Raw genomic sequence first — 15,887 nt, forward strand, 5'->3', positions numbered from 1 at the left:
AACACGTACATACATGTGCACAATAGTTAGCCATAGTCAAAACAAATCAAGCTAGGGTTTCTAGCCATACAACCTACCCCTAACACTTGTCCTACTTAACAAATCCTACCATTACAAAGAATTTGAGTTCACTTGCCAAATCAAGTTAGGGTTTGACACTTAGGGTTTCACATCTAGATCCAACCAAATACATCAATTTATTGGATGAAAAGGAGGGGAACGGAGGAGATTACCTCAAGGAACGGGTTGGGGATGATCTCCACGGACAAATCCAACGAAATCCACCAAGATTTTAGAGGGATTTAGGTAGGGAGAGAGGTGAGGTGGCTGGTCGGAGGAGGAAGATTTGGGTGGGGGGAGTGAGGTGTGGTCAGGCTGGGGAGGCTCGGGCCGCCACACATAAGTGAATGTGTGGTGCCCTTCAGAACGGCGCCACACATTCTAAGTGTGGCGCCCATGGAAGCGGCGCCACACGCCCTGCCACGTCGGCTGGTCAATGGCGCGCAGCGTCGACCGTGCCACGTAGGCCAGGATCTGTGGCGCCGCTCGCAGGGGCGCCACACAAGAAGGTGTGGCCCCGGTGAAGCGCCACACAAAAGGGTTAGTCCAGTAAAATAGTTTGGCCAGAGGATCATTTTGTGCTTTTTTTTACAAAAGGGTTATTTTTATCAAAATAGCCCACAACCTTCCGACCACACGGCGGCGACTGGGTGATGGATTCCGGCGCAACGATGAAAGCCCACCCATGATAGACGATGACACCCTGGTAGCTCTTCAAGTAATTGTTGAAAAAACTTACTCCGTAGAACAATCGTGCAAGCTGAGCCAAATTTCATATTAAGGAAGGTAACATTAAGGTGTTACGAGAAAACGTCCAAATAACAGTATATTGAGAAAATCCGACAAGAACCCAGTAGCAGCAACATATAATTGATTCAGAAAACATTGTGACAACAAAAATCCAAGATGCAAATATAGCACCGATACCAGAGTTACGTTGACTTAGCATACAAAATAGTCTGCAGTAAGCCATACTAGACTGAGCAGACTTCTCTAACCATAGTCACATGGTTTTGTTCTTAAACTACCTTATAATAATTGGTTTGTTGTGTTAACCACATGCAAATCAAAGAGAAGTGTTTTTTCGCTCATCATTTTACCAAAATAACCTGATGAAGAAACTGATAGCTACCTAATAGGATCAGTCACTCGATCCTGTCTGCTACTAGCAATCCATCCATTATATATGGACAGGTAATAAACAATGGCACACCCTGCTAGTTCTTTAAATAAGTGTTTTAAATCATCAAAACATAGTGCAGCTGAGAAAATTTCAAATTTAGGATGGGAACATCAAAGGCATTCTGTAGGTTCAGCATACAGTTGAGCAATTTCCAAGAATATGAAGTCTTCAGAGGAAATGTGTGCATAACTGTATTGGGAAAATCAGACAGAATTCAGTGGTAGCAACACTAAACTATTCAGAAATGGACGCGAATTAAACAGAATGTGACAAAACAGCAATACCGGAGTTACAACTGAGTCAGCACGGTTTGCAAACACGTGTGGAGCCTCTGAAGAAAATATCATAAGTAGTATTCGACTCACGTTCAAGATAATACGGACTTCAAAAGTAAGAACTAGATCATACAAACTTGACAATACTACAAATGTGAGAAGTACCGAGGTTGGACAAGACACAACACGAGATAGGCCAACAGGCAAGAACGACTAGCGCGCCTAGGCGAAAGAGCAAACTTAGTTTCAGGACCTACTCACATGCGAATGGATCAGCTAAATCCAAATCGCGGACATGGTTGAACTCCCAATGGTTGCGGATACTTTTATTTGTTGTCATATAAAACTTGGCAGCTCTTGACGCCCTGTTCACTAGCTGAAGATCCAGGAATTGTTTTGACAAGAACTCTTCATCGTCAAGCCTGGAATCAGCATAGTACTCCAGCGTCATCGACTCCAGCACTCTGGCGTTCAGCACGAAGAATGTCGCGAAGTTAAGCTGCGTCTTGTTGCCCAGATACGACCCGAGCACGATGGTCTTGAGGCGGATGTCAAGGCATTTGATGAGATCGCGGTGTTTGCGACGCCACAGATTGCTTGGCCCTGACTTGGGTAGCTAATTAAAAAGAACATATAGGTAAATATATATTGAGATGTTGTGAAGAGAAGAGCAGATGAAAAGAGTGGAATGAGGAATCGCCACCCCACCCGAATGTACAGCTTCTCCATGCATGGGAAGCATCTCATCAGCTGAATAACCCTGTCCAAGCTAAGAGTATCCATATTCAGAGATAACGTCTTGACGGTGCGCACCACCGTTACCAGCTGCTCATCTACGATGCGGAGACCCTTTTTTGTCAAGTATGAAAAACCATGTTAGGCGATGAACAAGTCAGGTGGTAAACTTTTCCTTGTTTTTGCACACAGGAATGAATGCAAATGAGAAGCGTGAGGACGCGCGGTACCTGGATGACAGTTGAGCCTAACACAAGCCTGGAGAATCCACTATAATAGTGCTCATCATTGAGGTAGCCCAGAGTCTCGAGTTTAGGCGCGGAGACCACCGTGACATGCAGACGGGTGCCGGAGTTGAGGAGCAGCAGCCTCTCAAGACGAGTGGCGTTCTCGACGACGATCTTGCCGAGCAGTAGCGGACACATCGGACGCCGTAGGCCGGTCAGGCGCGCGCCGACGCTTACAAGGCTAAGGGAGTTGATCCGGACGCAGTTGACGCCCATGCAGTTGCTAATCAGCAAGTGTTCCAAAGCGGAGCACCCGGCGATGAGGCTGTGCAGCGACATCTCCGAGATGGCGACCTCAGAGAGCCCGAGGTGCTTGAGCACGGGGAAGTGGAGCCCGTGGAGGGCGGCGTCGGCGAGGGCAGTTTTTTCGACGGTGACAGCACGGAGGGTAGGCGAGAAGCGAAAGATGGACATGGCCGGAGGCGAATGCTGGTTGCTGGAGAACTCGAGCTCCTCTAGGTTGTCGAAGGCGGCGGACCGGAACCAGGCATCCGTGGCGCCGGGTGGGTCGGCCAGGAGGTTGGCGTCGACGCAGAACCGGCGGACAGGTCCCCGGTGGGAGGAGAGCGTCGTCGCGACCATGCTGGCGTAGGCGGCATTGTCGGCGGTGAGGTCACGGCAGTCGAGGTTGAGAGGCGCGGAGCACCACAGAGGACGCCACCTGGAGGCGAGGATCCTGGTGCGGGCGGCCTCCTTCGTCGGGAGGAGGGAAATGATGTGGCGGAGGTTGTCGTCGGGGAGGTTGCTGATGCGGTCGGCGCCTCCTCCGTCCTCTTCACCCGCTCCGCCTCCGGGAACTGGCGCCACCTCCATCACCTTGGCCGGTGGGTTAGGGCTGTGGTGGGAGAGATTGAAGCAGGGCGGGTTATGGAGAAGCGGAGTCATCGACGCAGCGATGGAAACTGCTACTAACGACGCACTCACGCAGGGATGGAAACTGCTACTAACGACGCAGGAGTAGTAACTTGCTAAGAACCTAATTAGTGCTCTTACTCAGTTTTAAAAAACAATTAGTGCTCTTACTCCAAATTCATGCAGGGAATATTGCAGACTTGGGGCTATACTTCCGGGGATTATACATTGGTGGAATTTTCCATGTATGGTTCAGATTTTGTTTTCCTAGATTTCTCCACCGTGTTTTCTTCGGATGCTTCATGGCAGATTTGGTACCAAAATTTAGCAGGGATTTCTCTCCGTTTCAATCCACAAGTTAAAACCAACTAAAGGGAGGAATTGAACTAGTGTTCAAGACAGAAAGTGAAAAGACTAAGTCACACTAGGGTCAATCTGTAGTTCACACTGCCTTGGATAAAATACGGTAAAGAGGTTTAAATGCTCCACACGTTATAGAGGCGACCACAAGCGGAGCGTATGTAAATAATCTGCATACGAGAAACATTTTTACTATTAAAAACCTTGTTATTACTACATATCTAAAGCGACCAAATTAATAACGGCAATCAATCCCCATCCTAATAAGTAGCTTAAACCTACAGTCCTCACCATTAAGCCAATCTCCGAATATTCGCATCCCTGCGCCGGTGGGTTTAAGGTAGAATCTATCTAGATGGATGGTTGGCCATATAGATCATTTTTGTTGTCTAAACACACTTGCAAATAAAACAATAAAACTTGATGCATTTTTGTATATAAGCTACATAACCTAATTTTTCTAATATTGATTATGCTCTGACTACTCTCGATCCTCTACCGCGAGGACGTGAACCTGGGTACGTCGTGTGCCACCTCGCACCCGAAATCTCCATCGTCGTCTTCCGTCAACGCTAAGCCCCTCATGATGGGCATTACCGAGTAGCCACCTCGACACATAGCTCTCTGATGAGCGCAGATTGCACACCATTGAGGAACCCCAAGAGGAAGGTATGATGAGCACAGCAGCAAATTTTCCCTAAGTAAGAAACCAAGCTTTAATCGACCAGTAGGAGAAAGGCATGACTTGTGAAGGTGTTGCTAGCTGACTAGTGGCAGGACGCACTATCGGCATTAGTAACAACGTGGAACTTGCACACAATACAACCAAAATACTTTGCCCCAACTTACACTGAGGTTGTCAATCTCACTGGTTTTGCTGAACACGAATGATTAAATGTATTGAGTGGAAGAAGATGTTTGCAGTAATTAAAGAGAGCAGACCTTGTAGTAAGTAAACAGAGCAGGATCGCAGTGGTTGAATTTATCAGTGTAAAGGAAAGAACCGCGGTTCACAGTTCACTAGAGGTGTCTCTCCATAAAGATAAATAACATGTTGGTCGGGTAAACAAATTACAGCTGGGCAATTGACAGAATATCGACCATACATGACAAGATGATTAATATGAGATTCGTTTGGGCATTACAACATAATACATAGACCGTAATCCAACTACGTCTATGACTAATAATCCATCCCTCCGGTTATCTTCCGAACCCCTTCCAGTATTAAGTTGCAGGCAACAGATTATCACATTAAGCATGTGTGTAAAGTAAACAATAGAATTACCCTTGGATAAAACATTATTGTTTTCTCCCTAGTAGCAACAACACATCTACAATCTTAAAAGTTATTGTCACTCGCCCAGAAAATTAGAGGCATGAACCTACTATCGAGCATAAATATCCTCTCTTGGAGTCACAAGCATCTACTTGGCCAGAGTATCTACTAGCAATGGAGAGCATGCAGGACCACAAATAACATATGACAAGAATATATAGTCGATCTCAACATAGTATTCAATCCATTGGATCCCAGCAAACACAACATGTAGCATTACATAAGGATGATCTTGATCATGTAGGGCAGCTCCCAAGATCTAAACATGAGGCACAAATTGGAGAAGACAACCATCTAGTTACTGCTATGGACCCATAATTTAGAGATGAAGTACTCACACATCACTTTGGAAGCGGACATGGTGATGCAGATGCCTCCGGCGATGATCTCCCCCTCCGGCAAGGTGCCGGGAAGAGCTTCAAAACCCTCTGAGCTAGGATCTGCGATGGCGGCCACGACGGAACTTTTCGTGGATGGAGGCTCGGGTGTCCAGGGTTTTCCCGAGATCGTGATTAAATAGGCAGAGGGGCGATGTCGGTGGAGGCCAGGGGGCCCACACCACCCCTAGGCGCAGGCTAGGGCTAGGCCGCACCTAGGGCTGGCGTGGCCGCCCTACTGCCTCTCTTCGACTCCCCTCCGGACTATGTCTTCGTTACAGTAAAATATTGACTTCGGCTTTTGTTTCGTGCAATTCCGAGAATATTTCCGGTATAACTTTTCTGAAACAAAAAATAACAGAAAACAAGGAACTGGTATTGTGGCATCTTGTTAATAGGTTAGTGTCAGAAAATGTATAAAAGTCACCAAAGTATGAGCAAAATATATATAAATTGGTGTAAAACAAGCATGGAGCATCAAAAATTGTAGATACGTTTATGACGTATCACTCTCTATAAAGTCTGCCCAATTCAGCAATAGCCTCATACATTTGTTTTGTCTATACACTTGCTTTGTTGATGCAGTAGATCTTAGCCTAGATGGTACCATTCATAACTTCTCCACATTTTTCAATGTTACAACAATACCATCTTGGAATTTAGCATTAACCAAATAGGTTCACAATTTGACCTTATTTTCCTTCTTTAGCGTCCACGGTGTAGACCGTTTGATATAATTGTTACCCTCTTTTTTCAGCCAACATTTTTCATGATCTTGAATTTTTCAAATCTAGTCTAGAACTAGTTCTATGCTTATTCTTTCTTTCCAATTCAAGAAGGGTACCAAGGATATTGTCTAAATGTTCTTCTCAATGTTCCTAACATCTAGTTTGTGAGTTAAATTCAGTGGACCAGTATGGAAGATCGAATAAGTTCACCTTCAAGTGCCAAGTTGATTCACCAGAACTGTTGCACGTTTTCTCTTCTTATTAAATGGATTCTTTCCTGGTATGTAATTCTCAACTCTATTTTTTTTACTTTTCTCAAATTTCTTCAGGTTTGAACTTCCTTGGTGCCTCTCTAACCTCTTCTTTTCACTTAAAACTTTTGCTCTTCCATTGAAACTTGCGCATGAGGTATACATTCCCTTTAATCCCATGATGATGTGCTCCCCCTCCCCCCATCTCCTCCTTCCCCTTCCACTCATCAGTAAAGTATTGAAGCATGGCCTCCCTAGTCCCCACCAATATAGCTTCGGATAGGTCTTTCGCGTATGGAGTTCTCGACACACCACGACGGGCCCGTTGACGATCTGTTCAAAAAATGTGAACCTCCGATCAATATTTTGTCATTCCCTGTGATTATAAATCTCCAATCTCTCATAGGTGGATTCTTCCCGTTTAATTTTTTCATGTGCGAGATTCCATTCTTTTTGTAAGAAATTATATTGTTTTGTTCACACTAATACATGAGTACTTCAGCATGCTGCTATATTTGAGTTGGTTCAGGTTGATGGATAATGATAGCTGAGCGGGTCTGATACCTTCAACCCAGATTACAGATTGTAGTATGCTAAGCTTTTTCCCTAGAAGACCTAGGTTTAATCGAACCTTGGGAAGCACTACTAAAATGGAGTAAAGGAAACATCTACAAGACTTGTTAGTTTATTTTATCTTCGGTTTAGTGAACCTATCTAGTTTACTTTTAAGGGGGTTGTGTTCAATGATGGAAATATGCCAGGGTATGCATAGATATATAAAATTAAAGCACATATGTGTAACAAATAAAATAGAGATAAAATATTTTTGAGTAGCACATCCGTAAATATTCTTGCCCCTAAAGTTAGAGGTGACAAGAGCCTAATGGTCCAACCACTGTCCTTACAGCCGCAAGCAACAACAGTTATTAAGTAAATGAATACAGACCAAAGCCTTAAGATAGATGATTGCGCAATAATCCCGAATGAATCACTAAACATGTACCGTTACTTTCCCCTTTTGTCACTAAGGTTTCACGGTAGCACGACATTCTCCACTCATCCCACCTCTTCACTTGATCGAATCGAATGATATGGGTACCTGCATATCACCGAGACGAGACAAAGAGACAAGGATACAAGATTGCAAAACTCCTATTCAATCCTTACACATATAATAAGATTAGATGCACATAAACGCTGCGATAATTCACCTCAACCCGCAGCCTGTGAGGACTACTCACACATAATATCCAGATCAAATACAAAGATATAAATCATTGTGCAAAATACTTAGATTGAAATCACAATATTCTTACAATGGTCGCCAATTCTCAAGGAGATCTCTATTACAATGGTGATAGATATGGCTATGGGAGAGATGGGAGATTGGATGGATGAACTATGGTGGTGGATCTCCTTCGGCGTGGTGCAGATGAGTCTGGTGGATGGCGACTCTATTTGGCGACGAATGGCTCTTCTTCTGGTGGCGGTCCCTTCACGAAACTTATAGGGTTTGACCTCGGGAATGCCGCAGCACACGGTACGGGCGGGGCTTGCCCGTAGCGATGCTCGTTAAAGCCCCTGGAACCGCATCTTCGAGCGTAATCAACTTTTCCATGCTATGCTCCTGTCACGATTTTCTTCAGTAATTGCATGTTCATTTGTCATTATGTCGTGATTTCTTGCACAACGTCTAAAAATAGAAGAGATTGCACATCTTTGCATTAATTTGACATTAGTGGCAAGTTGAGAGGTAAACTTAGTCAACTTCTTGACTTAGCTAAGGGTTTAAACGCGAGAAAAGTGGCATATTTCACAGCCATCAGGGTCCCCTCTCAAAAGCTAACGAATGAGTGGTACATGTTATTTGTTTTCCCGGTAGGCATTGGTTACATATACCAAAAGAAATAATTTGAGGCTCTAGCATATCCTTCAGTTCCTTTTGTTGTGTCAAACAAATATTTTATAACCTAGATTGTGTTTCAATTTTGCAGATAATGTTGGATTAGAGTCTTTATAAAAACATCATAGCTTACCTTTTTATCTCAATTATTTTCATCTTATATTTTCGCCGTTACAGGTATAGAAACACGGATTCATGCCGCAGAAGGATCAACAACTTGGTTGATTTTCTTCTGTAGATTCACTGTGAATTTGATGCAGTAAGCGTGAATTTTCCGTTCTCTTAGCTTGCTATATTTTGTTTCACATTTCACATGTCTTGGATAGTCTAATATATGTTTTCATTCCTTATTCGAATACAGTGTAAATTCAAATCCATGAATTGTTAGATATACACATATATACATGTACGAATTCTAGTCTTCCATATGTGTTCTTCTTTCTACTATTTAGTTCATGCTTTAGCAAACTATGGCAACAACTATCTAATCTTCCATATGTGTTCTTCTTTCTACTATTCAGTTCATGCTTTAGCAAAGTATGGCAACAACTATCGAATGACTACTTTGTTGCTTATCTAGAAATAGCCTACTCTTACTTGCTATATTTTCTTTCACTTTTAACATTTCACATTTCTTGGATAGTCTAACATATGTTTTCCCTTCCTTTCTCTGAATACAGAGTAAATTGGAATCTTTGAATTGTTAGATGTACCCACATATACATGTACAAGTTCTATTATTCCATCTATGTTCTTGTTTCTGTTATTCAATCATGCTTGACAAAAACAATCAAATCATTGGTTTGTTGGTTATCCAGTAATAGCCTAATTCTTGAAGATAAGGCAATGTTTTCCAGTTGGCTGGTTTGCCTGAAAGTACTATGTTTCAGTGTATGTGCCTTCCAGTAGCTCAATGTGTTAATTTCTGCACCATATGTGTCCTTGCTCTGCTCTAGTATCCCCCATACTTTGAAAAATAAAAAAGATAATTTTAAAAAGGTTAAAAAATTGAACTTTTCTTAAATCAAAGATGATCAGATATTGTACTTGTATAGAAATATTTTCCTACGGAATTACTTTCATTGTATCCTGGGTAAAAAAACAAACTCGAAACACCCCATGACCAGGTATTATTTACTTTATACTATTTGCCATAAAAATTGTCCTGAAGACCATGAGAATCATTTCTTTTCCAAATATTTTTTTACGAGTACGAATTTGATCATCCTTGGTTTCCAGGAAGTTTAATTTTTTGGCTTTTTTAAATTACTACAATTTTGGGGGTGTATGGGGGTGTGTAGCACCCGAGAGCTAAAAGTCCGTGTTAGCACTTAATAGGGATATTTAACATGCTAATATTTACTTCTAGGTGCATGAATGTATGATGGATTGGCCGGGAGCAAACAAATAGGTTTTGTATTGAATTAGAGATAATTAGCACCATTTCCTCATAGTTCTTTGTGTAATTCATCTTACCTAGCTATATGCTATTTCAAAATATTCCACATTGCTTCCGACAAGTAGATGGTGAAGTGTGGTGCCATTCTTTTGCCACCTTCTGACTACTCTATATTGGTTTGAGCACATCCCAATTTATATACCATGTTATTACTTAAACATACGTGGATGGTTAATTGTATCCTAATTAATTAAAATATCCCAATTCAAATAGGTGGTTTCCTTTGTTGTTAGACCCATTACAGGTTAACAATTTGTTGGTGCCAACCAATTATAAAGTTTGGTACGACTTTATGTTCTTTCACAGTCTGTACATAATTTTCAGATCGAGTCTGTTTCTTCACAAAAAAGAAACTGGCAACCTAGGGGTATTGTGCGTATTTGAAATGCTTATTCGGTAATCTTCACTGAAATATGTCCGTTGGTAACGATGAGTAAAATAATAAAATGGTTCTCGATCTGGTACATTGTTAATACACTTGTTCACGAAACACTCAAATTCAAAAAAGGGGGGAGTACTCGAAAATGCTGAAATTACTTGATAAAATATGATAACTTTGGCTCTTATTATCAGTTGCACCCAATGTCACTTTCATTACAATTATTTTCTAAAGATATACTTGTGCGTTCCCGCAGCAGGGCGCCAGGTATGATCTAGCAGTAATAGTACCGGGTGCATCATCTTGTATTGTCATCAAGCCAGGCTTGCGGGAGCATCGATAGTCTTATTATTATTGTCCTCAATGTCCTTGATGAGTTCAGAAACGTTCCCTTTGGCAAACCCGCCACATCCACCTCTCTGGTATTCCTGCTGGTTCTCGTCCTTGACCATGCACCCGATTCTTTGGATAAACTCTAACAGTAAGGTTGGCCTGAAAATATATATATATATATATATATATATATATATATATAAGAGGGAGAAGACGTACGAGATTTAATCTTGAAAGAGTTTTGGTTAGGAATTCAGAGGATTTGGTGAGCATGAAAAATGAACGCACCTATCTCCCGCCGGTTTGGTGAAGACTTGGAGCACAACTCCGTCGTCATACCCTCTGTCCACCCGCACGCCCAGCTCTTGGCACTCCCTGAGCTGATCTTCCGACAGCACGTCCCCGGCGCGCTGCCTTACACCGTCATAGTAGCTGGCCGGCGGCGGCGGCAGGAGCTCAAACCCGCCCATGGAGGACCGAGCTCGGATTTTCCTGAGCGCGCCAAGGATGTCGTGGCTGGTCATTGCCAGGTGCTGTATGCCCGGGCCACCGTGGTGGTCCAGGAACGTCTCGACGTGGCTCCGCAGCTTGGTGCCGAGCACCGGCTCCAAGATACTGAGCAGCACGTTCTCCGAGTTGTTGGCGATCACCACGCCGTTCACCCCGCTCTCTTCCGGGCACACGTCGTCCGCGGTGAACTCCCAGAATTTGTGGAACCCGGTGAAGCCGGCAACATTGGCGGCGACGGGTGCCAGCTCCGGGATGTTAACGTCGACGTGGTCAAACCGGGTGAGCCCGAAGTCCGGCGCCCCGCCGGCGCTCGCCACGTCCTGGAACCCCGGCAGGAAGGACACGTCGGTGCCGTCCGGGTAGCTCACGAAGCGGAGAACGCTGTCCCCGGCTAGCTCCACCTCCGCGAAGCCAAACCCGTGGCCGAGGTCAGTCGGGGCGCAGGCTGGCCGCGCTCCGGCGTCCACGCTCGCGACGAAGGCCTCGGCCGCGTCGGCGACGCGGATGGCCACGGCACGCACGGCCAGCCCGCCGTGGGTGCCCGTGAAGCGCCGCGCGGCGTCCGCCGAGAAGGACGGCAGGGACGCGGTGGTTGCCGAGTCGGCGACGTGCGGCGCGTACGGCGCGGTGAAGAGGAAGGAGAGAGAGCCCGAGCGTGCGCGTAGTAGGCGTGAGGCGTGCGCAGTGTTCCCCGTGGAGAGGTCGGACTGCGCGGCGAGTGGCACGCCGAGCCCGAAGGAGAACCGTGCGGCGGCCGAGGCGGCATCGGCGCACCAAAACTCGACGTGGTGGAAATCCATCACGTGGAAGCGATCGGTGGCTTTCTCCACCTTCCCACCAATGGCGGCGGCGGCGGCTGCAGTGGCATGGGGGGCCATTGGGTACAGTACTGTGGTCAGTTTTTGGTGAGTTGGGAGGGGTCGACGGCGTAGCGCAACCAGGGGGCGTCGTGAATGGACATTGGTGTTGGCGAGGTGGGCACGGAGAGGCGAGGAAGCTAGAGCTTGGGCATTCATCATGCTTGTTCGCTTCAGCTTTGTGAACCTTGCTTGTTTGCTCTACTTGTGCTTGTGTTGTGGCTCAGCTGGATGCAACCGCTTATAAAGGAAAAACCTAGTCTAAGTTTAGGAAAGCCAGCTAAGGTGGTGGTATTTATTTGCCTCTTACTGGGGATCTTAGCCGAGCCACACCAGTACAACAGTAATAAATGGTCCAAGGATCTTCTTCACCTATGGGCTAGCCACGCTAGTAAATGATCGAATTGTTTGTGATATTTATTTGCCTCTTGCTGGATCATAGCCGAGCCACACCAGCAATAAATGACCCAAGGATCTTCTTCACCTATGGGCTAGCCACACTAGTAATTGACCGAATCGTTTTTGATATTTATTTGCCTCCTGCTAGATAATAGCGGAGCCACACCAGTACACCACTAATAAATGACCCAAAGATCTTCTCCAGATATAGGCCAGCCATACCGCTAGCAAATGCTCGAACGTTCTTCTCTAGTTATGGGCCTCCGGCTCCTCCCGTGGTGGAGGCAAATAGCGGTTCACGTCTAAAAGAGTGATGCGGTGGCCAAAAGTGGCATGGATGTTTGCAGAATTGATCATCATTTGTAATGTCCTGGTAGGTGGAGGCATTATGTGCAAGTATTTATTTGCCTTTTGCTGGATCATAGCCGAGCCACACCAGTACACCAGTAATAAATGGTCCAAAGATCTTCAGCTATGGGCTAGCCACACTAGTAAATGACCGAATCATTTGTGATATATATTTGCCTCTTGCTGGATAATAGCCCACGCCAGTATACCAAGGATCTTCTCCAGATATAGGCCAGCCACACCAGTATACCACTACTAAATGACCCAACGATCTTCTCCAAATATGTGTGTAAATGATCTAAAGATCTTCTCCAGCTATGGGCCAGCCACACCACTAGTAAATGACCCAACGTTCTTCTCCAGGTATGGGCCTTCGGCTTCTCCCTCGGTGGAGGAAAATAGCGGTTCACGTCAGGTGATGCGGTTGCCAAAAGTGGCATGGACGTTTGTAGAATCGATCATCATTTGTAGTGTTCCATTAGGTGGAGACACTACGTACAATATCTATTTGCCTCTTGCTAGATCATTGCCGACCCACGCCAGTAGCAAATGACCCAATAAATGCATTTTGTCTGTTCTTCTCCAACTATGGGCCTCCGGCTTTCTCCCCGGAGGAGGAAAAGGAGCGGCTCGAATCACGGCGGAGCCACAATACTAGCAAATGACTAGCAAAGTAATATATTTTGTATGTTTTTCTTCAGCTATGGGTCTCAAGCCCCTTCCTCAACGGAGGTAAATGAACGGCTCGAATCACAGCAAAGCCACACCACTAGCAAATGACCCAACATTTTTTGTGTGTTCTACTCCAGCTATGAGCCTTCGGCTCCTTCCTCGGCGAAGGCAAATGAGCGGCTAGGCTCAGAGCGATGTCACACCACTAGCAAATGACGTTATTATTGTATTTTGTGTGTTCTTCTCCATATATGAGTCTCCGGCTCCTTCCTCGGCGGAAGCAAAGGAGCGGATCACGTCGAGGAGAATGATGTGGTTGCCAAAAGTACTTTGGGCGTTTGCAAAACTAATCATTTGTAGTCTTCTATTAGGTGGAGTCAGTACGTACAAGTATAAACCTTCGATCGTCTTCGATCCTGTGCCAAACATACTGGATACTACTCTTTTTTTGTGTACATGCTAAAGAAGACAACTTTTCGGCGAGACGTATGATATAAGCTCGCTAATGATGGTTGAGAGGAGTCACCTCCATTAGCTTTACATGTTGACGCTTATCAAGACTGTATGTTTTTTTCGAAAACCAAACTTGTACTTTGTATGCACTACTGGGAAAAAATGTCGTTCCCGTGTTGTGTTCCGCACTCTGTGGCATGTGCAACATTCCGTGGAACTCGACAAAAAAAATCGGGTTTACCTGGGAAGCAACACACGATAAGGTTATGATCACGGCAACGATATTGAAAACACACCGCAAATTCTAGTCACGGGCACGCTGAGAAACATAAACACAAAAACGAAATTGACACAACAAGGAGACAAGAAAACACACGACAAGGGATGACACACGGTAAAGTTCTGGGACACATGGCCTTGGTGGCCGCCCTTCATGGAGCCTCTACGATGGCATGGCTTTGCCGAAGGTCCCCTAACAAACACTCGGCAAAGAGTTATGGCCACATCACGTCGTCTCTTCCCGTGCGAGAGGTTTGATTTCCGCCATTTTCTTCACGCGCTGTGGAGAGCACTCCGCACAAATCTTTGCCATGTTTATTCGGAATATACTCCGCAAAAACAGGCTTTGCACGTGTAATGGCTGTAGACACGGCAAAGAGCCCTTTCATTCGATTCTCCACTCTTTATTTTCACATTGTTTGCTTCCGTCTTGGTTTCGCGCCATTTTCTTCCTGCCATATTTCAGCCCTCACGACCCCATGCCTCTACCATTTCAAGATGCTATCCTCCTACATCCGAAACTGGAAAAAAGCCCGAGGACGATGAAGCAGCGAGAGATATTGAGGAAAACATCAAGGTAAGACGATGCATGAACCTTTATCATCGAGCACCGAGGGGCAACCTTTGATGATTTAGACGATACAACGGAGTCGAGTCCTAGCAGCCAAAACGATGATGATGTTGATTGTATTCCTTTTGTTGGTGCAGCTCCCGAGGCGTAAACCGCTCAACCGCTGAAGAGGCCATCAGGAGGTGTTGCCGATGAGGACGAGCTACTCTTTGAATCCTAAGTGTTTTCACTTGTTCTTGTCTTTTTGAAGTAATCGATATCTTTCCGTCCATGTTACTGACGTAGCCTGGATTTATTCATGTAGGGACGAAGGAGAAATAACTACTCCATCCTTGAAGAAGGCAAAGACCAGCTCTAGAAAAGAGGTGACGGCTGAAGTCGAAGGGCCAACTCTATCGAAGGAAATGTCAGTTGCTCCTTATCCATCAAAGAGAGCTCAATGAAAGGGAAAGATATTCCTTCGATAGCTTCTTCCTTGTCCTCGGCTCCAGAAGGACACGTAAGTTCCGTGGTGTTTTTTGTTCCTTTTGACGATGGTCCTTGTCCCACCAGCCTCCGAGCCTAAATTTGACTGCTAGTAGCCAAATGTTGGATCGATGATAGCTTCAAAATGTATAACTGTTTGTCTTGTGTTATGACATGGCCCATCCAAGCCATAGTAGCGATGGTGAAGGATTTCGCCTCCCGATTCAGCCAGCTTGAATCTGAGAATTCTCGATTTCAAAGGGTGATAACCCACAAGTATAGGGGATCGCAGCAGTCTTCGCGGGAAGTAAATCCCAATTTATTGATTCGACACAAGGGGAGACAAAGAATACTTGAAAGCCTTAACAGCGGAGTTGTCAATTCAGCTGCACCTGGAAACAGACTTGCTCGCAAGAGTTTATCAGTAGTAACAGTTTTATAGCAGTAGCAGTAGTGAAATAACAGCAGCAGAGTAACAGAGACAGCAGTAGTGATTATAGTAAACAACAGGATTAAAATACTGTAGGCACGGGGACGGATAACGGGCGTTGCATGGATGAGAGAAACTCATGTAACAATCATAGCAGGGCATTTGCAGATAATAATAAAACGGTGTCCAAGTACAAAGCAATCAATAGGCATGTGTTCCAATTATAGTCGTACGTGCTCGCAATGAGAAACTTGCACAACATCTTTTGTCCTACCAGCCGGTGGCAGCCGGGCCTCAAGGGAATCTACTGGATATTAAGGTACTCCTTTTAATAGAGTACCGGAGCAAAGCATTAACACTCCGTGAACACATGTGATCCTCA

The 15,887-nt window shown here is 45.0% G+C and overlaps 2 protein-coding genes across 2 annotated transcripts; both read right to left on the bottom strand.

The window, feature by feature from the left end:
* Positions 1-1,649: 1,649 nt before the first annotated feature.
* LOC127330746 (F-box/FBD/LRR-repeat protein At5g56420) lies at positions 1,650-3,478 on the bottom strand. Its single transcript, XM_051356857.2, has 3 exons — positions 2,484-3,478; positions 2,227-2,367; positions 1,650-2,134 (listed from the first exon to the last, which is right to left on the bottom strand). The coding sequence occupies exons 1-3, from the start codon at positions 3,423-3,425 to the stop codon at positions 1,772-1,774; spliced, it is 1,446 nt and encodes a 481-aa protein (XP_051212817.1). The 5' UTR covers positions 3,426-3,478; the 3' UTR covers positions 1,650-1,771.
* Positions 3,479-10,491: 7,013 nt separating this feature from the next.
* LOC127329523 (4-hydroxyphenylpyruvate dioxygenase-like) lies at positions 10,492-11,909 on the bottom strand. The gene is made up of 2 exons (XM_051356029.2): positions 10,810-11,909; positions 10,492-10,680 (listed from the first exon to the last, which is right to left on the bottom strand). The coding sequence occupies exons 1-2, from the start codon at positions 11,907-11,909 to the stop codon at positions 10,503-10,505; spliced, it is 1,278 nt and encodes a 425-aa protein (XP_051211989.1). The 3' UTR covers positions 10,492-10,502.
* Positions 11,910-15,887: the final 3,978 nt, after the last annotated feature.

This window comes from Lolium perenne, chromosome 2 (assembly GCF_019359855.2).
Source record: "Lolium perenne isolate Kyuss_39 chromosome 2, Kyuss_2.0, whole genome shotgun sequence".
NCBI lineage: Eukaryota > Viridiplantae > Streptophyta > Magnoliopsida > Poales > Poaceae > Lolium > Lolium perenne.

Bases quoted from the DNA above. Each gene is read 5' to 3' on its own strand.
- LOC127330746 (XM_051356857.2), bottom strand. From the start codon at position 3,425: ATGACTCCGCTTCTCCATAACCCGCCCTGCTTCAATCTCTCCCACCAC. The intron at 2,368-2,483 runs GTACCGCGCGTC...TTGACAAAAAAG, and splicing joins TAGGCTCAACTGTCATCCAG to GGTCTCCGCATCGTAGATGA. The intron at 2,135-2,226 runs GTGGGGTGGCGA...CTTTTTAATTAG, and splicing joins TGGAGAAGCTGTACATTCGG to CTACCCAAGTCAGGGCCAAG.
- LOC127329523 (XM_051356029.2), bottom strand. From the start codon at position 11,909: ATGGCCCCCCATGCCACTGCAGCCGCCGCCGCCGCCATTGGTGGGAAG. The intron at 10,681-10,809 runs GTGCGTTCATTT...ATATATTTTCAG, and splicing joins ACCAAACCGGCGGGAGATAG to GCCAACCTTACTGTTAGAGT.